The sequence below is a fragment of the Pipistrellus hanaki genome, assembly GCF_964339955.1.
Source record: "Pipistrellus hanaki genome assembly, chromosome: 17".
NCBI classification, from domain to species: domain Eukaryota; kingdom Metazoa; phylum Chordata; class Mammalia; order Chiroptera; family Vespertilionidae; genus Pipistrellus; species Pipistrellus hanaki.
Window position 1 is genome coordinate 49,187,162 of NC_140519.1, and position 23,770 is coordinate 49,210,931.

Below are 23,770 nucleotides of genomic sequence, written 5' to 3' on the forward strand. Positions count from 1 at the left end.
CGGGGCCCAGCCTGGAGGGGACCGGGGCCCAGCCTGGAGGGGACCGGGGCCCAGCCTGGAGGGGACCGGGGCCCAGCCTGGAGGGGACCGGGGCCCAGCCTGGAGAGGACCGGGGCCCAGCCTGGAGGGGACCGGGGCCCAGCCTGGAGGGGACCGGGGCTCAGCCTGGAGGGGACCGGGGCCCAGCCTGGAGGGGACCGGGGCCCAGCCTGGAGGGGACCGGGGCCCAGCCTGGAGGGGACCGGGGCCCAGCCTGGAGGGGACCGGGGCCCAGCCTGGAGGGGACCGGGGCCCAGCCTGGAGGGACCGGGGCCCAGCCTGGAGGGGACCGGGGCTCAGCCTGGAGGGGACCGGGGCCCAGCCTGGAGAGGACCGGGGCCCAGCCTGGAGGGGACCGGGGCCCAGCCTGAAGGGGACCGGGGCCCAGCCTGTAGGGGACCGGGGCTCAGCCTGGAGGGGACCGGGGCCCAGCCTGTAGGGGACCGGGGCTCAGCCTGGAGGGGACCGGGGCTCAGTCTGGAGGGGATGGGGAAGCCCATGCCGGGGTCAGAGACAGTGTGGGATGAGGGTCCAGGCTCAGGGTGGGGTAAAGGGGACTCAGCCTCTAACCAGCGTCCGGGTCAGCATGGGGCCGGGCCAGGGGGAGCCCATGGCCACCCCCTTCCTTCCCCCACCACATCCTGCCACCTGGGTCACCACGGTAACCAGCCGAAGTGGTGGGTGTTTTGGCAGCTGAGGCCTAACCTGAGTCTATCCTGAAAGACGTGCTCTGCAGCAGTTGCCATGGGAACCGAGTGGCATCCTCTGATTAGCCGGCTTGGACACTCTCCCACCCACGGCTGGTTCCGCGTCACGCAGGCTTCCGTGTGGGGGCTGGGCCGGGGAGGCAGGGGCGGTGACCAGCGGGAGGTGCCGGCCTGAACCCCGCCAGGCCTGTCCCCGACCCGGCCCCACTCTGCCGCTCCGTCTGGGGTCACCGGGCAGGGCGGCCAGGGCAGGGCCACTGCCAGGGCCTGGAGCGCCCGCTGGGGCCGTGGCTGGTCGCAGCGGGCGACCTTAGTCTGGGGGACGCACGGAGCATGAGGAGTCTGGCTGTGGGTTCCAGGCCTCTCCCTCCCGCCGGCTCGTTGGGTGCCTGACACAGGGCTGCGGTTCAGGGCGTACCCCCCCGGAGTGGGGACAGGAGAACCTGGGTGGGCCCAGGGCCGTGCGGAGGCGGCGGGCCCGGCCTGCTGCCCCCAGGCGCTCCCGCCATGACTGCGGGGTCAGGCCACGCGGCATCTCTGAGGAGGACTCCAGGCCGGTGCCCGCTCCGAGGACCACCCCCTTAGAGCCCTAGCTCCCTGCTGCTGAGGATGGGGTGACAGCTGCCTCCTAGGGTGCATGGGACTTAGGTTCCTGGCTGCTGAGGTGCCTGCACAGAGCAGGGCCCTGGAGGCAGAGGGGCCCTGCCAGGATGCCCGGGGAGAGCTGGCCCTGGGAGGGTGCCGGGCGGCCCACAGCCTGGTGCTGCGGGCACAGGCCCCCCTCCAGGGGCTGCAGCGGGAGCAGAGAGGCCTTCCTGCAGGAATGGGGAGGAGGCGTCACCCCCAGGCCCGGGAGGGGGCTCAGGGCCAGGCCACCCCTCCCCCGTGGCCCCGGAAGCCCTCCTGGGCCTCACCACACTGGAGCCTCTGTGACTGCGTGTGAGCGGGGGACAGGGCTGGCCATGCCCGCCCGCCAGGGGCAGCCGCAGGGGCCCAGCCCCTCCTGCCTGTCACACCCGAGGGCAGCCGCCATCCACCTGCCGGGCCCCTCCTGGCGGGCGCAGAGGACAGGACTGGGTGTGGCCCTCGCAGGGTGCCCTGCCTCTCTGGGCCCGGGGGAGGGTGGGGCCCGGGGTGGAGGGTGGGGCTCGGGGTGGGAGGGTGGTGGGGCTGTAAGAGGGAGAGGTTCCACCATAGGCTTGTGGGGAGAAGGCTCCCCTGTCCGCGGTGCACCCAGCGCGGAGGAGAGGCAGGCCCCTCTGCCCGCATTGGGGAGGCCCCTCCCAGCCAGGCCTTGTTCCCTTGCGCCTGGCTCCCCCTGCTGGGCAGCTCGGGGAACTGGCTCAGGAGCGAGGAGGCGGGGCTGGGCCCCTGAGTGGCCCTCCCCTGACCCGATCTGGGCTAGCCAGTCACTGGGACGCGAAATTTGCTGCAAATCAAATGGATTCTCCGGGGCCCTCTCTGACCCCAGTGACAACGCCCACACCGGCCTTCGCAGCCCTTCCCTACCCTCCTGCCTCATCCCTGGGGAGCAGCGCCCCGCTACCCTCAGATGGGGCCTGAGCAGGGCAGGAGGCCCGGGGGAAGGGGAGGGGGCACCACGTGGACCTGTACTTTTCTATATAAATATATTTTATTGATGATTTCAGAGAGGAAGGAGAGGGAGAGGGAGATAGAAACATCAGTGATGAGAGTCATGGACCAGCTGCCTCCTGCACGCCCCCTCCTGAGGATGGAGCCTGAAACCTGGGCCTGTGCCCTGACCGGGAGTCAAACCGTGACCTCCTGGTCCCTAGGTCGAGGCTCCGCCCCTGAGCCAGGCCAGTTGGCATGAGCCTGGTCTTCAGGCCGGTATTCTTGGGGCCACCCTACCCCGACACATCTGCTCCCCTCCCCCCCCCCCACATCCCGCACACCCTGGTGACCCTCCACACCCAGGCCTCCCACGGGCGGGCCCTCCCTGCCTGGGAGAGCCCGGGCGTCCCTCTCTGAACGCGTGACCCCTGCGCCCGTCCCCTCCAGGCGGCTGGAAGCTGTGGTCGCTGTGGGGCGAGTGCACGCGGGACTGCGGGGGCGGCCTGCAGACGGCGGACGCGCACCTGCCTGCCCGCGCCCGGCCCGGCGGGCAGCGGCTGCGAGGGCGTCCTGGAGGAGGGCCGGCTGTGCAACCGCAAGGCCTGCGGAGGTGAGCGCGAGGCGGGCCGGGGCGGCGGGCGGGGCTTCGGGTGGGGCCAGGCCGGTGAGGGGCGGGGCCTGTGGGAGTGGGCGGGGGGCTGGTGCGAGGGCGGGGCCTGGCCCAGAGCAGTGAGGCTGGGTAGGGAGGGGGACGGGGCGAGCTTTCTCTCCTGTGGGTGGGGGTTTGGGGTACTGCCCCCTCCGCCACGCCGCCCCCCTGCCCCCCTGCCCCACCTGCCCCACCTGCCCAGCTCCATCGCACCCAGAGCACCACGCACGGCTCTAACAGGTTCCAATGGCCTCATCCACGTTTAGCTGCTCCCATCAGATGAAATCAGGGTCTAATGGGACGGCCCCGCTCCGCTGGCTCTGCCTGGAGGAGGGTCTCCTCTCCGGAGAGATGCCTGGGTGTGGGGCGGGCCACGGCCGCAGGCAGCGGAGGCCGGAGGGTGCGGAGCGGGCCCTGGAGGAGGAGAGGGGGCGCGGAGCAGGGCGCTGGGACCCGCAGGAACGGACCCGTCCCTGGGAGAGCGGGGAGAGGGGCGGGCGGCACCTCCCGGGGCGCTGTCCAGGGTCCCGCGCCCCTCACCGGAGCCCCCCGCAGCGGCCGCGCGCACCAGCTCCCGGAGCCAGGCGCTGCGCTCCACGGACGCCCGGCGGCGCGACGAGCTGGGGGACGAGCTGCAGCAGTTCGGGTTCTCCGCCCCGCACGCGGGTGAGCTGCGCGGGGCGCGGGGCGCGGGGCAGGGCTGAGGACGCGAGCGCCGTCAGGGGGGACAGGCCTTTGCACAGACCCTGGCTGTGGACCGAGCCACGTGTAAAGATAACGGGTCCGGCCAGCCCCGGGCCGGGAGACGGCACCGGCCCGCCCACGGGTGGGGGACCGGGCCTGAGGTCAGCCCCGCAGCGAACACCTGGGCTAGAGGCCTGGCGGCCCATGGCTGCTGCAGGGGAGGGGGGGTGCGGGGTCCCCCTGAGGGTCTGGCCTCAGTCAGCGGGGGGCGGGGTCCCCCTGAGGGTCCGGCCTTGGTCGGCGGAGGCGCAGCCGGTGAGCGGTGCGTCTGCCGCAGGTGACCCCGCGGCGGAGGAGTGGTCGCCGTGGAGCGTGTGCTCCAGCACGTGCGGCGAGGGCTGGCAGACCCGCACGCGCTTCTGCGTGTCCTCCTCCTACAGCACGCAGTGCAGCGGGCCCCTGCGCGAGCAGCGCCTCTGCAACAACTCGGCCGTGTGCCCAGGTGCGCGGGGCGGGCGGGGCAGGGCGGGGGCCAAAGAGGGCGGGGCGTCTGGGCGGTGGGCGTGGCCTGGGCGGGCATCTGGGGCTGTTGGGGAAAGGGCGGGGCCAATGTTAGGGGCGGGGCATCTAGGGCCAGAGGGTGATCCGAAGGCGGGGCATCTGCTGGTGGGGGTGCCAGGATCTGGGATAGGAGGGGAGGTGGTCGTCAGGATCAGGGTCAGGGTCAGGGTCAGGGTTGGGCGGCGGTGGGCAGCAGTGCCGTGGCCGCAGGGCTCAGCGCCCCCGCCCCCGTTGTCCGCAGTGCACGGCGCCTGGGACGAGTGGTCGCCCTGGAGCCTGTGCTCCCAGCACCTGCGGCCGCGGCTTCCGGGACCGCACGCGCACCTGCAGGCCCCCCCAGTTCGGGGGCAACCCCTGTGAGGGCCCCGAGAAGCAAACCAAGTTCTGCAACATCGCGCTGTGCCCTGGTAGGTGAGAGGGAGGCCGCGGGGGGGGGGGGGGAACCCAGGGCCAGCTGGAGGCGGAGACCCGGGCACTCTCACCCACGTACCCTCGGCACCAGGGTGGCCTGGGGTGCTGGCGCCCCTGTCACAGGCTGCGAGGTGGAGGGGAGGGGTCCGGCGGGGCGCGGCCCGGTGTTCACCCGCCCCGCCCTCCCTCCCCGGGGCCGGGCAGTGGACGGAAACTGGAACGAGTGGTCCAGCTGGAGCGCCTGCTCGGCCAGCTGCGCGCAGGGCCGGCAGCAGCGCACGCGCGAGTGCAACGGGCCGTCGTACGGGGGCGCCGAGTGCCAGGGCCACTGGGTGGAGAGCAGAGACTGCTTCCTGCAGCAGTGCCCAGGTCAGCGGGGCCGGGGCAGGGAGGGGTGAGCCTGGGGCCCCGCGGCCTGGCATTGGGATGGAGGGGCCAGTGCGGGAGGGGCACCTGGGGGCAGGGGGGGGGGCCAGTGCGGGCGGGGCACCTGGGGGCAGGGGGGGCCCAGTGCGGGAGGGGCACCTGGGGGCAGGGGGGGGCCCAGTGCGGAAGGGGCACCTGAGGGCAGGGGGGTGGGGCCAGTGCGAGAGGGGCACCTGGGGGCAGGGGGTGCCAGTGCGGGAGGGGCACCTGGGGGCAGGGGGGGTCCAGTGTGGGCGGGGCACCTGGGGGCAGGGGGGCGGGGCCAGTGCGGGAGGGGCACCTGGGAGGCAGGGGGGCCAGTGCGGGAGGGGCACCTGGGGGCAGGGGGTCCCAGTGCGGAAGGGGCACCTGGGAGGCAGGGGGGGGCCAGTGCGGGAGGGGCACCTGGGGGCAGGGGGGGCCCAGTGCAGAAGGGGCACCTGGGGGCAGGGGGGCCAGTGCTGGAGGGGCACCTGGGGGCAGGGGGGGTCCAGTGCGGGCGGGGCACCTGGGGGCAGGGGGGGTCCAGTGTGGGCGGGGCACCTGGGGGCAGGGGGAGTCCAGTGCGGGAGGGGCACCTGGGGGCAGGGGGGGCCAGTGCGGGAGGGGCACCTGGGGGCAGGGGGGGCCAGTGCGGGAGGGGCACCTGGGGGCAGGGGGGTGGGGCCAGTGCGAGAGGGGCACCTGGGGGCAGGGGGGGGGCAGTGTAGGCGGGGCACCTGGGGGCGGGGGGGTGGCAGTGCGGGAGGGGCACCTGGGGGCGGGGGGGGTGGCAGTGCGGGAGGGGCACCTGGGGGCAGGGGGGGCCATTGCGGGAGGGGCACCTGGGGGCGGGGGGGGGGTGGCAGTGCGGGAGGGGCACCTGGGGGCGGGGGGGGGCCAGTGCGGGAGGGGCACCTGTCTCTCTGTGTTGAGCTGAGCTCTGGTTTCTCCTCTCGGGTCTCCATGTTCTTTCTCCTCATGCTTCCTGCTCCACCCGCCTGGGTCCCCACGGCTGTGTCCGGCCTCCCTGCGGCCTGTCTCTCCGGCCCTGTGTCTGACCGCCGTGACCCTGGCTCCGCCCGCGCAGTGGACGGCAGGTGGCAGGCCTGGGCCGCGTGGGGCGGCTGCAGCGTCACCTGCGGGGGCGGCACGCAGCGGCGGGAGCGCGTCTGCTCGGGGCCCTTCTTCGGCGGGGCCGCCTGCCTGGGCCCGCAGGACGAGCAGCGGCAGTGCAGCGCCCAGCGGTGCCCCGGTGCGTGCCCTCGCCGCGGCCCGGCGCACCGATGGCGGGCGGGCTCGGCTGGGCCGGCTGGGGTCCCCTCGTCCTGGTTTGGCTGGTTTTTTCTTAAGTATATTTTCATTGGTTTCAGAGAGGGTACTGCTCACGAGTATCACTGAGGAGAGAGAATCACCGCCAGGCTGCCTCCTGCACGCCCCACACTGGGGATCGAGCCCGCACCCCGGGCCTGTGCCCTGACTGACCGGGAATTGAACTGTGACCTTCTGGGTCATAGGTCGACTCAACTCCGGAGCCCGTGGTCGGGGCACTCCCCCTGAGAGGGTGGCTGGCTGGAGGGTCTGACCCCTGCCCTGCCCCCAGCACTCAGCTCCCTGCCGGTCCCCGCCCCTTGGCAGAGCCCCACGAGATCTGCGATGAGGACAGCTTTGCCGCCATGATCTGGAAGGAGACGCCGGCGGGAGAGGCGGCCGCCATGCGATGCCCCCGGAACGCCACGGGTGAGGGCGACTGGACGGTTGGGGGCTGCTGGTAGCTCCATGTCCCTATTGCCGAGGCGCCCGTGCACGGGGGGCTGTGCCAGGCGGCTGTGCCCGCCCCCGGCCGATGCCTGGCAGCTGGCGCTGGGTCCAGGTGCGCCTGCTTGTAAGGCTGTCACTACCTGATGCCAGGTACCGCGCTCCCAGTGCCCGTCCGTGGGGAGCTGGGCCGTGGGCTGAGCTGCGGCTCTCCCGGCTCTGGTTGGGGAGCCACAGGAGAGGCCCTGGGGTGAACCTGAGACCCCCCGGGGCTGCGGACTCTGCCCGGGCAGGTGGGCCTGAGGGATGTCTCCCACTGGCTCTGGGGGCAGCCACTCAGGATGTCGGGGTGAGAGAAAGCGGGGTGGCCACACCACAGGGGGCCGCTCTGCTCTTGGAGTCCCTGCTTCGGGGCTGACGGTCCCCCAGAGGGGGGGGCCTGGGAGCCGTGGGCGGGAGCCTGCCCGGAGCCGGGCACCCGGCCGAGCGGCAGCGCTGACCCCCCCCCCCCCAGGCCTCATCCTGCGGCGCTGCGAGCTGGACGAGGAGGGCATCGCCTTCTGGGAGCCCCCGACCTACACCCGCTGCGTGTCCATCGACTACCGCAACATCCAGATGATGGTAGGTGCCCGCCCGGTCCGCAGGCCCGGCCGTCCCCGCGCAGCCCCGGACGCGGCCTGGGCCGGGGAGGGTGCGGACCACGCGCCCAGCCTCTGCCCTCCCCAGACCCGGGAGCACCTGGCCAAGGCGCAGCGCGGGCTGCCCGGGGAGGGCGTGTCCGAGGTCATCCAGACGCTGGTGGAGATCTCCCAGGACGGCGCCAGCTACAGCGGGGACCTGCTGTCCGCCATCGACGTCCTGCGCAACCTGACCGAGATCTTCCGGAGGGCCTACTACAGCCCCACGCCCGGCGACGTGCAGGTGCCGGCCGGGGGAGGGCCCCTGCCGATGGTCACTGCTGACCCTGACCCTGACCCTGACCCTGGTCACACTGACCCTGACCCTGGTCACACTGAGCCCTGACCCTGGTCACACTGACCCTGACCCTGATCACCCTGACCCTGACCCTGGTCACACTGAGCCCTGACCCTGACCCTGCTCACACCCTGACTCCTGACCCTGGTCACACTGAGCCCTGAACCCGGTCACACTGACCCTGACCCTGCTCACACCCTGACCCCTGACCCTGCTCACACCCTGACTCCTGACCCTGGTCATACTGAGCCCTGACCCTGGTCACACTGAGCTCTGACCCTGGTCACACTGAGCCCTGACCCTGGTCACTCTGAACCCTGACCCTGGTCGCACTGACCCTGACCCTGGTCGCACTGAGCCCTGACCCCGGTCACAGGCCCGCTGCTGACCCCGCTCCTGTCCTCTGCTCTTCCTCGTCCAGAACTTCGTGCAGATCATCAGCAACCTGCTGGCGGAGGAGAACCGGGACAAGTGGGAGGAGGCGCAGCTGGTGAGGGCGCCGGGCAGACGCAGGCCGGCCAGGCAGCGGCTCCGGTCTCACCCGCCGGCCGCCCCGGCGTGTGGCTTGGAGGGACTTTCCCAACCTTCTGAGCTGAGCCTCGTTTCCCCCATCAGGAAGGAGCTCACCCCGGGGCTGCGGAGGACGGGGGAGGGGTGGGGTGACCAGGACGGGGCGGCTCTTTCTCATCTGGAAAGAGTGGTCACCGCTCCCTCCCAGGATGACCTGCCCCCGCAGCACCCAGAGGGATGCAGGACCCGCTGTCCTCCCAGCCTGGCCCTGGCCCGGGGCCGGGGCACAGCACCCAGAGGGGATGCAGGACCGCTGTCCTCCCGGCCTGGCCCTGGCCTCGGGGCCGGGGCACAGCAGCCCCCGGGCCCAGTGTCCTCGTCTGTGAAGCTCGACGGGCACTCAAAGGCCCCGACCCACTTCCCAAGCCAGGTCCCGAGCCTGCGGCCGAGGGGGTGGCCCCCGGACTGGAGCGGAGGGGCTGGCGGGAGGAGGTGGAGGAAGTGGAGGAGGTGGAGGAGGAGGTGGAGGTGGAGGAGGAGGAGGAGGAGGTGGAGGAGGAGGTGGAGGAGGTGGAGGAGGAGGTGGAGGAGGAGGTGGAGGTGGAAGAGGAGGTGGAGGAGGAGGTGGAGGTGGAAGAGGAGGTGGAGGAGGAGGAGGAGGAGGTGGAGGAGGAGGAGGAGGTGGAGGAGGTGGAGGAGGAGGTGGAGGAGGAGGTGGAAGAGGAGGTGGAGGAGGAGGAGGAGGAGGTGGAGGAGGTGGAGGAGGTGGAGGAGGAGGAGGAGGAGGTGGAGGTGGAGAGGAGGTGGAGGAGGTGGAGGAGGTGGAGGAGGAGGAGGAGGAGGTGGTGGTGGAGGGTGGAGGAGGAGGTGGAGGAGGAGGTGGAGGAGGTGGAGGAGGTGGAGGAGGTGGAGGGTGGAGGAGGAGGAGGAGGTGTGGTGGAGAAGGAGGAGGTGGAGGAGGTGGAGGAGGTGGAGGAGGAGGAGGAGGAGACGGAGGAACAGGTGGGTCCCCGGCCGGCCGGAGTGTGGGGCCTGGACGACACCCCGTGTAGCCCTGGAGGTTGGCGCTCTGTGGCTGCCCCCGTCTCTGAGGCTGCCGCCCCCGTCCTGCAGATGGGCCCCAACGCCCGGGAGCTGTTCCGGCTGGTGGAGGACTTCGTGGACGTCATCGGCTTCCGCATGAAGGACCTGCGGGACGCGTACCAGGTGACAGACAACCTGGGTAAGCCCGCCCCGCTGCGCCCACGCTCGCTCCGAGCCTGGGCTCCGCCTTCCTGCCTCAGTTCCCTCCTCCGTGTACGCGGGGGCCAGACCCCTGCAGGCAGCGTCCTGGGGGAGGGGGCTGGTGGGCGTCTCAGACCCCGCAATGTCCTGGAGACCTCGCCCTGGGACACGGTCCTGCCCACGGCCTCACGGCCCCGCCCATGGGCCCCACGGCCCCGCCCACGGCCCCACGGCCCCAGGACCTGCCCGCTCCTGCTGGTCGCCAGGCCAGGCCGTCTGCTGGGCGGCCTTGGGATGGAGGCAGGACTGAGCGGTGCTCGGGCTGGTCCTCTGCCTGGCGATGAGGGATGGGGGATGCAGAGCCGGGGGCTGGGCCCCGGGCATGAGGCCTACACCCACCTCATCCCACACACATATGGGGGCGACATTTGTCACAGCCGCCCCCACTCCCTCTGCACACCCCTCCTGCACCCCCAACCCCACCCCGCACTGCCCTTCTGTGTCACCCCCACCAGGCCCCATCGTCTCCTTACTGTCCTGGGGGAGGGGGGAGGGGGCAGGTCCTCCCTGTCCCTTTCTCGGAGCCTTCGTGGCGGGGAGCTGGGCTCCAGCATCGGGGCAGCGAAGTGGACCCCAGCGGCCGGGGAGCGTGGGGGGACATGCCCACGGAGGGACCACGGCCCGGGCTTCAGTGAGGGCCGGCCCCAGGCCCCCGGGGAGATGGCGCCAGGCGGGAGCCGGCTGGGTGGCCCCCAGGCCCCAGGCCCCCCCTGAGCAGTGAGCACCCCAGCTGATCCCCCCTGAGCAGTGAGCACCCCAGCTGATGGCCCTGAACCCCCAGGCCCACTTCCCAGGCCTCAGCGCCGAGGCTTCTTGTCACTGACCGCTCCCCGTCTGTCTGTCTGTCTGTCTGTCCGTCCGTCCCTGTGTCTGCCCGCAGTGCTCAGCATCCACAAGCTGCCGGCCAGCGGGGCCACCGACATCAGCTTCCCCATGAAGGGGCTGGCGGGCGCCTGGCGACTGGGCCAAGGTGCCCGAGGACAGGGTCACCGTGTCCAAGAGCGTCTTCTCCACGGGGCTGGCCGGTGAGGCCCGGCGGGACCTTTCGGCCCAGGAACGGGCTCTGGGGCCGGGCTCAGCCCACGTCCCTCCTCCGGGCGCTCGTGGCCTGCACTGGCTCTAGGAGCCTTCCTGCCCCCCCTCTTCCCCCCTGCGGCCTCCCGCCTCCCCCCCCCACCTCCCGGGCCTCCCCCCCCCGCCCTCCCGGGCCTCCCCCCCCCCGCCTCCCGGGCCTCCCCCCCCCCCCCCCCCCGGCCTCTGGGCCTCCCCTCCCCCTCCCCCCCCCCCCTGGCCTCCTGTGGGACGGGCGAACGCCTCGGCCGCAGGCAGGGACAGGGCTTCCCTGACCCGGTGGCAGGAGGCCGGTGCCCCGAACACTGCCTGCCCGTCCCAGCCCCGGGGCCCCGGGACCTGGCCGGCCTCCCGGCGGGGTCCAGGCTGGGCCGCGGCGGGGGGTGACGGCACCCTCTCCTCCAGAGGCCGACGACTCCTCCGTGTTCGTGGTGGGCACCGTGCTCTACCGGAACCTGGGCAGCCTCCTGGCCCTCCAGAGGTTAGGCCGGCCCGGGGCGGGGCAGCCTGGGGGGGGGGCAGGGGCACGGCTCCGGGGCGGGGCAGCCTGCAGGGGGGGGGCAGCCTGGAGGGGGGGCAGCCTGGAGGGGGGGCAGGGGCACGGGCACCGGCGGGCACTCGGGAAAGGGCTCCCGACCCCCTGACGCGGCCGTGACTCCCAGGAACACGACCGTCCTGAACTCCAAGGTCATCTCGGTGACCGTGAAGCCGCCCCCGCGCTCCCTGCTCACGCCCTTGGAGATCGAGTTCGCCCACATGCACAACGTGAGCCCCGCCCCCGCGCGCCTGCGGGCACTCCTCACCGGCCGCACCCGTGGCCTCGCTCCCGTCCCCCCGGGGCTCCCCGCGCCCCAGGGACCGGGCCAGGGGAGCACCCAGAGGCGGCCCCACGGCTCTCCCTGCTCTGGCCTCAGTCCCTCCTCTCACGCTCCTGTCCCTGGAGGGACGGCAGGCAGAGCGCCTCCTGTGGCGGGTCCGGCGCCATCCTGGCCGCGGCCCCGGTGGGGGGAGGGCGGGGGCTCGGGGGGCCGGCCGTGGCCCTGACCCTCCCCTCCCTCCAGGGCACCACCAACCAGACCTGCATCCTGTGGGACGAGACGGACGTGTGAGTGCTGGGGGCCCTTCCGGGGGGGGCTGACCGCGGCCAGGGGTGCAGCTCCTCGTGTGGCCACGGCCCGTCCACCGGGTCTGGCCCTGCGGCAGCCTGGCCCCGCCCCCCCCCCCCGCCGCCTCCCCCCCCCCGCCGCCTCCCCCCCCCCCCCCCCCGCCGCCTCCCCACCCCCCGCCGCCTCCCGCCCCCCCCCCCCCCCGCCGCCTCCCACCGCCCCCCCGCCTCCCCGCCCCCCGCCCGCCTCCCGCCCCCCCCCCCGCCGCCTCCCGCCCCCCCCCCCGCCGCCTCCCGCCCTCCCAGGGCACCCCCGCAGGCTCCGAGTCCCCCCCCCCCTCCCGTGCTCTGGGCGGGCCGAGGCGGAGCCTGAGCAGAAGCCGGGCGCAGGCGGGGGTCGGGGGACCGGGGACCCCCGTGGGGCTGTGCCGGCTCTGCGAGTTCTCAGGGGCCAGTGGCCACCCCTGGCCGCCCGGCTGCCCTTCAGCAGGCACGGCTGCGGGAGGCCTGGCCCCACCCCTCCGCCGTGAGGAGGCCACCACATGCGGGAGGGGCCGGGTGATTGGTGCCGAGGGCTGGGCACCCCGGGCGGCCACAGGAGCTGGTGCTGAGCAGAGATGGCACAGCGCCGGGCACCGCCGGGCCTCCCCGGGCCCCCTGAGGCTCTCGGAGCCTGTGGTCCCGCTGAGGCGTCCGGTCCAGGCGGGGCGGGGCTGGTGGGGGTCAGGGAGGGGCGGGGGCTCCCCCGCCTGAGCTGGACGGCGGCTCCTGGTGGTTCGGGCCTCCTGGTGACCGGCCGTGGCCGGGCAGGCCCAGTCCCTTCCATCAGCTCCCGCTGGGGGAGACCGGGAGCTGCATGTGCTGGAGAGAGGGCCCCTCCCACGTCTGCAGGGTGCGAGGGAGGGGGCGTGAGAGTCAGTGACCATCCAGGGAAACAGACCTCGCAGTCCGTGACTCGACCATGGAACCCGAGCCCTGAGCACAGAGGGAGCTGACCTCAGTCTCCTTGACCCTGACCCTGGGCACACTGAGCCCTGACACTGCTCACACTGACCCTGACCCTGGTCACACTGAGCCCTCACCCTGGTCACACTGAGCCCTGACACTGCTCACACTGACCCCTGACCCTGGTCACACTGAGCCTGACCCTGGTCACACTGAGCCCTGACCCTGGTCACACTGAGCCCTGACACTGCTCACACTGACCCTGACCCTGGTCACACTGAGCCTGACCCTGGTCACACTGAGCCCTCACCCTGGTCACACTGACCCTGACCCTGCTCACCCTGAGCCCTGACCCTGGTCACACTGAGCCCTGACACTGCTCACACTGACCCTGACCCTGGTCACACTGAGCCTGACCCTGGTCACACTGACCCTGACCCTGGTCACACTCTGAGCCCTGACCCTGGTCAAACTGACCCTGACCCTGGTCACACTGACCCTGACCCTGGTCACACTGACCCTGGTCACACTGACCCTGGTCACACTGACCCTGACCCTGGTCACATTGACCCTGGTCACACTGACCCTGACCTGCTCACTCTGAGCCCTGACCCTGCTCACACTGTCCCTGACCCTGGTCACACTGAGCCCTGACCCTGCTCCCCCTGACCCTGACCCTGGTCACACTGAGCCCTGACCCTGGTCACACTGGCCCTGACCCTGGTCACACTGACCCTGACCCTGGTCACACTGACCCTGACCCTGGTCACACTGACCCTGACCCTGCTCACCCTGAGCCCCAGGTCTCAGTGGCCGTTGACTGAACGCGCTCTCACAAGGTCACGCCTGTGTCATAAGCCTGTGGGCGGTCTCCTGCTCCGACCCCCAGGGACAGCGTGAGCCAGCGTTCCACCCGCAGTGCGGACCCTGGGGTCTCATCCTTGTTACATGTGCACACACACGTTCACATGTATACACACACATGTACACGTGCATACACACAAGTGTGCACACGTGCACGGGCTCAGCATCCACACGCAGTGTCATTGCACTTTGTAAACACCGGCCCCGACAGGCCCCAGAGACCCTCCCGCCAGGAGCCCTGCCCTGTAATCAGACCCTCTGAGTGCACAGACCGGTGGCCCCTGCCCTGGCTGACGGGCTCAGGGCCCCTCCCAGCTGCAGGCCCCCCCGCACTGCCTCCCACAAAGCCCGTCCCCAGGGCCGTCCTGGCCCCTTAAGAGCCGCTGTCCTCGGTTTCCGTGGAGAGGCCGGTGAGGGGCCCAAGCAGCTGAGCGGGCGGAAGGAGACTTGGCAGCCGGGTCGCTGTCAGTGCCCGCTCCCCGTTCCCAGCCCCTCTCCCACGCCAGCCGGTCCTGACGGGGCGGGGCCGGCCTGGCCGCCCTCCCAGAGGCCCCAGTGAGCTGGGGGTGCGCCCTGCTCCCCTCCTGAGGAGGCCGGTGGGGGAGGGGCGGGTGCTGCTCTGGTCCAGGTCACCCGCCCACTGGAGCCTCTGCCCGTCTCTGTGCCCCATTTTGTCCGGGGGGGGGGGGCGGGGGCAGACGCCTGCTGGGGGCCTGCCTTCTGAAGGTGGAGCTGGGGGACAGGCAGGTCCCTCTGGGCCCTCCGCCCGCCTGGCCCTCTGCCCTCATCTTCTCGGGCCCAGCCTCCCTGCTGGGAGCTGCCTGCACACCCTCCTGCCCCCACCCCCTGCACCTCTCCGCTCAGACCCTGTGCCTGCGGCCCGCCCCCCAGCAGGAGGGAGCCCCAGGAAGGCCGTGTGAGGGGTGAGGGTGCAGGGCCGGGCGGGCCCGCACTGGGGTGGAACCAGCCTCACTCTCCTCAGCCTCCGTGTCCATGAGGACGTCCGGCTCCCAGAGCAGGAGGCAGCCATCGGCCACTGACCCCCCGCCTCCTTCAGAGACGCCATCGCCCGGGGCCTGGAGGCAGCCTGGGAGGGAGGGGGCTGCAGGGCGTCACAGGACATCCAGAGGGCCTGCAGGCCCCCGCCTCACTCCGACACTCGCTGTCCCTGCCCGGTGTGCGGCGGCCAGCAGGGGCTGAGCCGTGGTGCCGGGAGGAGGGGGACAGCCTGGGGGGAGGGGGACTGGGAGGGCAAGGCACAGATGGAGGGGGGAGACAGTGACCTGAGGTGCTGGGCATTGGCGGTCTAGGGAGCGGGCCAGGCCTGCAGGGTGGGCTGGTGGCCAGGGGGTGGCGGCCTGAGCTCCATCCATCGCGGTTGCCTGCATGGCAGCTGTCTGGGCGCTGGGCGTGGCAGGTGCAGGGTCAGTGCCTGTTGGAAGCTGGTGACAGGGCTGACCAGCCGGTGCCGTCCTGGCACAGCGCGGAGTGGTCCTGAGGAGGTGATGGCAGCAATGGGGACGCGCCCGACAGGGGAGGTGGGGCCAGGAGCTCGGGGACCAGGAGGAGCAGAGGCAGCTGGGGGTGATGGTGCTGATGGTGGGGGTGGCGAGAGCGACGGCGTTGGCAGTGATGGTGGTAGTGGTGGTGGTGGGATGGCAGGGTTGCTCTTGGTGATGTGGTTGGCGATGATGGTGGCATTGGCGTGGTGTTCGTGGTTGGCAGTGATGGTGGTGGTGGTGCGATGGCAGGGTTGCTCTTGGTGATGTGGTTGGCAATGATGGTGGCATTGGCGTGGTGTTCGTGGTTGGCAGTGATGGTGGTGGTGGTGCGATGGCAGGGTTGCTCTTGGTGATGTGGTTGGCGATGATGGTGGCATTGGCGTGGTGTTTGTGGTTGGCAGTGATGGTGGTGATGGAGGTGGTGCTGGTGTTGATTTGATATTGGTGGTCGTTTCGGTGACAGCGGAGAGGGTGGGGTGTAGTGACAGTTAAACTGATGCTGGTGGTGGGCTCTGCTCTCAGGAATTTCAGGTCCCTCCTCGGGGAACCCGATGTCCCATGGTGGTGATGGTGATGGTGATGGTGATGGTGATGGTGATGGTGATGGTGATGATGGTGATGGTGATGATGGTGATGGTGATGGTGATGATGGTGGTGATGGTGATCGTGGTGATAGTGACGGTGGTGGTAACGGTAATTATGGTGGTGGTGGAGGTGGTGGTGATGATGGTGGTGGTGATGAAGGTGATGGTGATGATGGTGATGATGGTGGTGATAGTGGTGATGGTGATGAAGGTGATAGTGATGGTGATGGTGGTGAGGGCACTGCTCACGAGGGCAAAGGGCACAGGCAAGGTTCCTGGCCTGGGCCTCTGAGCTGGGGAGTCGGAAGGTGGAGGGGTGTCGGCAGGACTCCTGTTCTCCCAGGTCCATTCCTTCCAGTGGGGCTGGGCAGCCCAGGGCCCTACCTCTCCAGCAGCCAGTCTGCCTGGCGGGCTCCCGGGGCCTCTGGCCCTGCCCAGCCGGTGGCTGAGGCGGGAGGAGCTGGGCCCTGGGGAGGGCCCGGTTTCCAGCGGGGGCAGCCTGAGGCTGGGCGCCCACTCCGAGTGGCGGCGCCAGGGCCAGGAGCGAGGGCTGGCGTCTCGGGCTGTGGAACACGAGAAGCCCTGGTGGCCCTGCTCACGGGCGCAGGGACGCTGAGCCAGCCCAGCACGCCGACTGCAGGGGGGCCGGGCCTGGGGCAGGCTCTCACCGGGAGTGGAGGGGTTGGGGGCACGGGCCTGGGCATTGGCTTGGGGAGCACAGTGGAGGGGTTGGGGGGCTCAGCGGAGGGGTTGGGGGCTCAGTGGAGGGGTTGGGGGCTCAGTGGAGGGATTGGGGGCTCAGTGGAGGGGTTGGGGGCACAGCGGAGGGGTTGGGGGCTCAGTGGAGGGGTTGGGGAGCACAGCGGAGGGGTTGGGGAGCTCAGTGGAGGGATTGGAGGAGCACAGGGGGAGAGGTTGGGGGCGTTGGCTTGGGGAGCACAGCGGAGGGGTTGGGGAGCACAGCGGAGGGGTTGGGGGCTCAGTGGAGGGGTTGGGGAGCACAGCGGAGGGGTTGGGGAGCTCAGTGGAGGGATTGGAGGAGCACAGGGGGAGAGGTTGGGGGCGTTGGCTTGGGGAGCACAGCGGAGGGGTTGGGGAGCACAGCGGAGGGGTTGGGGAGCACAGTGGAGGGATTGGGGGCTCAGTGGAGGGATTGGGGGCTCAGTGGAGGGATTGGGAGCACAGCGGAGGGGTTGGGGAGCACAGCGGAGGGGTTGGGGAGCACAGTGGAGGGATTGGGGGCTCAGTGGAGGGATTGGGGGCTCAGTGGAGGGATTGGGAGCACAGCGGAGGGGTTGGGGAGCACAGCGGAGGGGTTGGGGAGCTCAGTGGAGGGATTGGGGGCTCAGTGGAGGGATTGGGGAGCACAGGGGGAGAGGTTGGGGGCGTTGGCTTGGGGAGCACAGTGGAGGGGTTGGGGGCTCAGTGGAGGGGTTGGGGGGCTCAATGGAGGGGTTGGGGGCTCAGTGGAGGGATTGGGGGAGCATAGGGGGAGAGGTTGGGGGCGTTGGCTTGGGGAGCACAGCAGAGGGGTTGGGGGCTCAGTGGAGGGGTTGGGGAGCTCAATGGAGGCGACCCCTGAGGATGGTGCAGGCCGGGCCGGCTGAGGCGACAGCTCCCAGCAGCCCTGCTGCCCCGGTGGAGACAGCTGCCCACTCCTGTTCTCCCGTGGCTGCGCCCACTCCTGCTTCCTGTGCGCGTGGGAGGCACCTCTGAGTCACTCACACTCCAGTGTGAGTTAGCCCATCACACCCAGGGGACCCTGACGCTCATCCCGCCACAGCAGCTGCTTCCTGGGCTGGCAGGGGCATCTGAGTGCAGGGAAGGCTGGCTCGGGTGGGGCAGGGGCTCTGGGTGGGCCTCTGGGTTACTGTCCCGATGCCCCGAGGGTGCCAGGGCCCGTCCTGCCCGTCCTGCCTGCCCAGGGAGGACCTGGGAACCGAGCAGAGCCTCACTGTGGGGGCGCCAGGCCGGGATTGGAGGGACAGGCCAGGGGGCAGGAGTGCCAGGCAGGGGACAGGAGAGTCAGGCCGGGGGCATGGGGACCAGGCAGGGGACAGGAGAGCCAGGCCCATCACACCCAGGGGACCCTGACGCTCATCCCGCCACAGCAGCTGCTTCCTGGGCTGGCAGGGGCATCTGAGTGCAGGGAAGACTGGCTCGGGTGGGGCAGGGGCTCTGGGTGGGCCTCTGGGTTACTGTCCCAATGCCCCGAGGGGGCATGGGGACCAGGCAGGGGACAGGAGAGCCAGGCCGGGGGCATGGGGACCAGGCAGGGAGCAGGAGTGCCAGGCAGGGGACAGGAGGGCCAGGCCAGGGGCATGGGGAACAGGCAGGGCCAGGAGAGCCAGGCCGGGATGGGGCTCTGGGGAGGAGGCAGCGGGGGTCAGGGCAGGCCTCGCTGCAGGAGCCAGGAGCTGGTCTGATGGGGAGCAGGGCCCTGCCCTTAGAATCTGGTCTGGGGGACCCAGGGCCCCTCCCAGGCCCCTCAGCCCAGGCCAGAGGGGCTCCCGCTCCCCAGGGCCCCTGCCCTCTGGTCCTGGAGGCACCGCTGCCCCAGCTCCTCTCACCCTGGCCCAGCGAGGCACAGCAGGTGTCCCTGCAGAGGAAGGGGTGTGGTGGGACGAGGGGGAGGACTTCCTGTGCTATGGGAGGAGGTCTTGGGGGGCTGGGTTCCCTGGGCAGAGGGTGCCTCAGGCAGCGAGGGACCTCAGGCCAGTGACCCCACAAACGCGCGGACTGAGCGCGTGTCCCGGTGTCTGGTGTCAGCTTCCCGGGGGTTCCCTCTCACCTGGTCCTCGCCCAGTGGTCAGACCCGCGGGCCGGGGTGGGCGGGCAGAGGACAGCGGGCGCTGGCCCTCCGCGGCCCTGCGGTGTGGCCTGGGCCGGAGCACCCTCCCTGGGCCTCCGTGTCTCTGTTCAGAGACTAACGGCCTGACGGTCGAGGTGGGAGGGCATGGAGAGGGTCCTGTCGGGGGCCGGGCCAGCAGCCCTGCAGGCCCGCGACCCCTCCGGCCGGGGCGGCCGGACCCTCTGCAGAGTGGGCGCCGCCCCTCCCCCTGCCCGGAGCTGAGCTCACCGGTGCCCGGGGCAGAGCGGCAGGGTCAGCCTCCGCCTGGACTGGCGTTCCCCCAGGAGGTGGCGGGCAGCTGTCTGCCTGGCGCCCTGCAGACCCGCCAACACCGGCTGGGAACCTGCCAGGCTGCTGGTCCCCGCCAGCCTGCTGCCCTCACCCAGGCCTCGGGTGCTGTCCCCGCCGCCCCCCCCCCCCCCGCGGCCCTCAGGCAGGAGGCTGGGTGTGTCCCCCACCAGGAGGAGGGCGGGGGCCGGGCCGGGGCGGTGGCGCTGGGAGCAGAGCGGGGTTTGAACCTGGACGGGCTGGCCACAGAGGGCGCTGCCAGAGCAGCCCCGGGCCAGTGCCACGGGGGCTGGGCACGGAGAGGGCGGCGCGGTCTGCGGACGGACGGGAACAGGGGCGAGGCCTCTGGGACGCGCCGTGCTCTGCCAGCTCCCGCCGCCCTGGCTTCTGCTCAGCGCTCACACCTGCCGGCTGCAGGTGACACCCACCGGGCGTCGGGCAGGGAGAGCAGGGAGAGGAGGGAGAGGGCGGCGTGGTGTCAGGGGTCAGCCAGGGCTCAGCCTTCTGCCCTTCGCGGGCTGGGGGTGGAGGGGCAGCTGCTGGTGAGGCTCTGGCCAACCTCGGCCAAGCGCGGGGGACCAGCTGGGCCGGGGGTGTCTGCCCCTCGGACCCCGCACGCCTTTTCTGTCCTTCGTTTCCATCTCTGTGGTTAGTGGGGTTTCCCTGTTCCTGAAGGGAGGGAGGGAAGGAAGGAAGGGGGGAGGGAAGGAGGGAGGGAAGGGACAGGGGTCGCTGGGCCTTCCTCTCAGCTGGGCACAGCCCGGGCCTCCATCCGTGGGCTCTGGGCTGTGGCCACCACTGTACTCCTCGGAGGGCCGGCAGGGGTGCAGGGGGCGGGGCCGGAGGAGGAAGCCCCGGGCTCCCTAGGGGGGCTAGCTTCTGCATTCTGTGACACAGAGACCCTGAGAACCGAGCTTCCAGTCCCCGAACCCGGGTCCCTGGGACCCAAATACAGTGCCCATGAGGGCCCCCCTGCTCCGCTGCACCTCAGAGATGAGCGGACGGGGTGGAGGGGGGTCACAGAGCTGGCAGCTCTGCTTTGCTGTCCCCTCAGGCGTCTCACCCGCTCAGGCCTCGGTTTTCTTTCTCTGAAATGGGGCAGGGCCTCCCCCTGGGGAGGATGGAGAGAGCGGAGGGGAGGGTGGCTGCCTGACCCTGCGTGTCCCTCCGCCCGGCCCTCACTCCCAGCATCTGTGCAGACGCACCCACACAGAAGCCCTGCTGGTGCCGGGAGCTGGGGGCTGCCTGCTTCCCGCTTTGGCGATGAGGAGACTGGAGCTGGGGGGCGGGGAGGAGGCAAGTTCCTGAGGTGACAGCCAGGGGCTGGAGGCTTGCCGCCCAGGATGGCAGGTGTCTGTGCGGCCAGGACAGGGCCGAGCGAGCCAGGGCTCCTGGGGGCGCCGGGCAGACAGGGCTGAGCCCCCGCCCCTCCCCGCACTGTGGGTCCTGGTGGCCGCGTTTCAGTCCGTCTCTCTGGGCAGCCTGGAGCCCCCACACCGCCAGGCACGGAGCCCTGGGGGGGCACCTCTTGCAGGCCAGGCCCGGCCCAGGCCTGCACACTCCAGGCCCCTGCGTGGGGACGCCTGGTTCGGGGGCCTGGGATCCATAGGGGGGTTTGCCCACAGCTTGGGGCGCGCTGAGGCCCCAGAGCTGGGGGTGCGGGTGGAGACCAATCGGGCCCCCTGCAGCGGAGGGAGGGGCGGGGGGGGAAGGGGGCGCTGGCTGTCCCCCCACCACCCCCTCCGGGAGGGCAGCTGGGCCCTTGCCCCGGGGAAGCGGCCCCTCCCGGCACCGGGCGCCCAGCCTGGGGGAGGGGAGGGGAGCGGGGAGGGGGCGGTCCAAGGTCACGGGAGCAGGCGCCCCGGCGGGCGGAGGGCAGGGGCCCCCACCCCGGGCCCGCGCCCACCCCGCCCCGCCCACGGCGCCCGCCGCCCCGCCCGGCCGGCCGCCCCCTCGGCTCCGCCGGGCTCCGCGGCGGCGGCGGCGGCGGGCGGGGCGCTGTGGGCTCGCCGCGCTCCGGGCGCCGCTCTCCGGGCTCCATGGGGCGCGGGGCCGGGGCCGGCGGGGCGGGCGCGGGGCCGGGGGCGCGGGGGCAGGTGCGCGGGGCGCCGGGCGCGGGGCGCGGGCGGGGACGGGGAACGGGGCCCGGCGCCGCCGCTCACGCTCCTGTCCCCCCAGGTCCGCCTCGCCCGCGCCCCCGCCGCTCGGGGCCTGGTCGTGGCGCGGCTGCCGCACGGTGCCCCTGGACGCGCTCCGGACGCGCTGCCTGTGTGACCGGCTCTCCACCTTCGCCATCTTAGCGCAGCTGCGCGCCGACGCGGTGAGCGGCGGGGGCGGCGGGGCGCGGGGACCCCGGGCGGCGGGGGCGCGGGACCCCGGGCGGCGGGGCGGGCGGGCTGGACAGGCCGGCGGCGCGGGGCGGGGCTGCCGCCTGGCCGGGAGGGGCGGGGGACGGAGAGGGGAGGGGCGGGGGGCGGGGAGGGGTCGGGGCGCCCGCAGCCCCCCAGCCTCCTTCCCCCCCCCCCCCCCCCCCGCCTGGCTGCGGGGCCAGGCCGCGCCTCCGGGGTGCGGGAGCGGAGGGGCTCCGGGTGGAGTTGGGGCGCAGCGGGGCTGGGGTCCCCGAGTGACTGAGGGTGAGTCCCCGCTCTCCGTGGCGCCTGGCACCTGGGGGGGGTCAGTCTCCACGGAGCCAGGCTGGCCCCAGGCTGTCCTGCCTGGGGGGATTGGGGGCCGGGCGGGGCTGTGCAGACCCCTCCCTTTGGGGTCCCCTTCCCTTGGGGCCCCCTCCCCTGGGGGTCCCACCAGTAGATGGCGGGGTCCCACCGCGCCCAGGAGTTGGCGGGGGGAGGGGGGGCGGCACCCCGCTGGGCCCCGGCCTGTGGAGGAGGTCGTGGGGAGTCCAGGTGGCTGGGTGCCCACAGCCTCCCTGGGAAGGCCCCAGCATCCGGGGCCTCTTTTTTGTTCTGAGATTCCTGTGGGGGCTGCCGGTTTCTATGGCAACGGCATCTGGGGCCAGCGTGCGGCTGGAGCCCTGGGTGCGGCGTCCAGCCCGCCGGGGCTGCTGGGCTCGTGGTCCCGGGCCCAGCCTGCTGGGGGCACTGCTCTCGGAGCCCCGGCCCGGCCGGCGGGGCAGCAGATACGGAGAACAGACTGGGCGGGGGCGGGTGAGGCCCTCACCCAGCTCCCCCCCTCTGGGACATGGGGGGAAGGCGAGGGTCCTCCTCGGGGTCAGAGCTGGACGGGCCGTAGCGGTCACTGCCTCTGACCCCCGGGCAGCCGGGACCCCGGGGTCTGGGACAGGGCCCCTCGCCCAGGGGCTCCCAGTCTGGTGGACAGGGCTGTGGTCCTGGCCCTGATCCAGGGCGCCCGCCTGTCAGGCCGCCCCGGAGTGCTGTCCCGCTGGCCGTGCTGGGCCTGGGGGCAGGGCCCTGGAGCCATCCCGGAGCTTCCTGGAAGAGGTGGCTTTCTGGAAACTCATCACCGCCAGCCCAGGCTTCTGCACGGGGGCAGCGGGGGCCAGGCCTCCTGCGTCCCTTAAGGGGCAGAGCCCGCGGGGCAGGGCCAGCCCGTCCCGGGTGAGGAAGGCCCGGGCAGGGGGCTCTGCAGCGGACGCCGCCCCGCTCCCCTCCCCAGCCCAGCCCCGCCCAGAGGTCACCGCCAGGCTGTTCCCTGCACACAGGGCTGTTTCCCCCGTGAGGGAGGGGGTCCCGGCCACTCAGGGTGGCAGCTGGTGGGGGCCCCATGTGGGCACTGAACTGGGCGGCCTGGCATGGCCACGGGCCCGGGGAGGGGGCGCTCGGTGTGTGGGGGAATTCTAGGAAAAGCCAGCCTGTGCCGGTGCCTGCCGGGCCCCCACAGGCCCCCGCGCAGGAGAGGGCCGGCGGGCAGGGCCTGTGGGGGCGTCCCCTCGGGGGTTGTGGTGTCAGCCTCACCCCCATGCTGGCCTACATTTTGGGGGGAGAGGCGTAGCCGGGGGTCAGAACCCCGACCCTAAGTTCCGGAAGAGCCAGCCGAGGCCCAGGTGCAGGAGCCCGCAGCCAGAGCCGCCCGCTGGCCGTGGCACCGAGCGCCGGCTGCCAGTCTGAGCCTCGGGGTTCGAACCTGAGACCGGGTCATAGTCCGCCCTGCCTGGGCCTGTGGCCCCTCGAGGGCACGGGTGAGCCGGGAGCAGAGCGCCGGAAGGAGCCAGGTCGGGACCGTCTCGCCCGCCTCCCTCTGGTGGTCCGGCTCCGGCTCAGTGAGAGGGGACCCAGGGGTGCCGGCGGGGAGGGGCTAGGAGCTGGGGGAGTGCCCCTGAGTGCCCAGGCTGGGCCAGACCCCAGTCCTGCTGGCAGGGGTGCGAGCTCTGAGGAGGAGACTGACACTGGCCTGGGCAGCCCTGGGGGGGGTCAGATCAGCCGTCCCCTTGGGGGCAGTGTGGGGGATGGTGCGGAGGTTGGAGGGGGACCCTGAGGGGAAGCGGGGTCACCAGCCGCGCTGAGTCGGGAGCGGGTGGTCGCCCAGGCGGGAGAGAAAGGCGAACAGCAGGTGGGAGACGAGTGGGGTCGGAGGGCAGAGGCGCAGGTGGCTGTCTGGGTCCAGAGCTGGCCCTGCACCCCAGGCAGGGGGAGCCGGGTGGCTGGGAGAGGAGAGAGGCCCAGCAGCAGGGGGGTGGCGGCAGAGGGGAGCTGAGCCGGCTGCGGGGAGGGGGTGCTGCGTGCTCTGCGTGGGGTGGGGCGGGGACTCGGGTCTGAGGCTGCAGGCCCCCCGGACAGGAAGTGGGTAGAGACCGCAGTCCCAGGGCGGGCGCAGGCACCATGGGCCCACCCAGGGCCAGCGAGGGCTGAGGGCGCTGCTGGCGCCTGGAGGGAGGGAGACAGGACGGGCAGCCGGGGCGACAGGTCCTGGCTGGGGTGCTGCCAGCTGCACTGAGTCACAGTGAGGGGGCCGTGCACCTCCTCCAGCCGAGGGGGGTGAGCGAGGGAGCAGCAGCCTGTGAGCACAGCTGGTGCCGGGAGCTCTGTGGTGCCTCTCTGTGCACAGT

The 23,770-nt window shown here is 72.3% G+C and overlaps 1 protein-coding gene across 1 annotated transcript in view; it reads left to right on the plus strand.

The window, feature by feature from the left end:
- The window catches only part of ADGRB1 (adhesion G protein-coupled receptor B1), a 49,847-nt gene that overhangs the window by 14,372 nt on the left and 11,705 nt on the right, over positions 1-23,770 (plus strand). Inside the window, 19 exon segments of the mRNA XM_084864631.1 lie at positions 2,769-2,833; positions 2,835-2,931; positions 3,526-3,636; positions 3,992-4,156; positions 4,457-4,500; positions 4,502-4,622; positions 4,831-4,995; positions 6,101-6,265; positions 6,649-6,750; positions 7,283-7,389; positions 7,495-7,689; positions 8,165-8,233; positions 9,367-9,475; positions 10,418-10,476; positions 10,478-10,562; positions 11,014-11,089; positions 11,271-11,373; positions 11,670-11,713; positions 20,926-21,067. Of these exon segments, the coding sequence (XP_084720757.1) occupies positions 2,769-2,833; positions 2,835-2,931; positions 3,526-3,636; positions 3,992-4,156; positions 4,457-4,500; positions 4,502-4,622; positions 4,831-4,995; positions 6,101-6,265; positions 6,649-6,750; positions 7,283-7,389; positions 7,495-7,689; positions 8,165-8,233; positions 9,367-9,475; positions 10,418-10,476; positions 10,478-10,562; positions 11,014-11,089; positions 11,271-11,373; positions 11,670-11,713; positions 20,926-21,067 (2,024 nt within the window).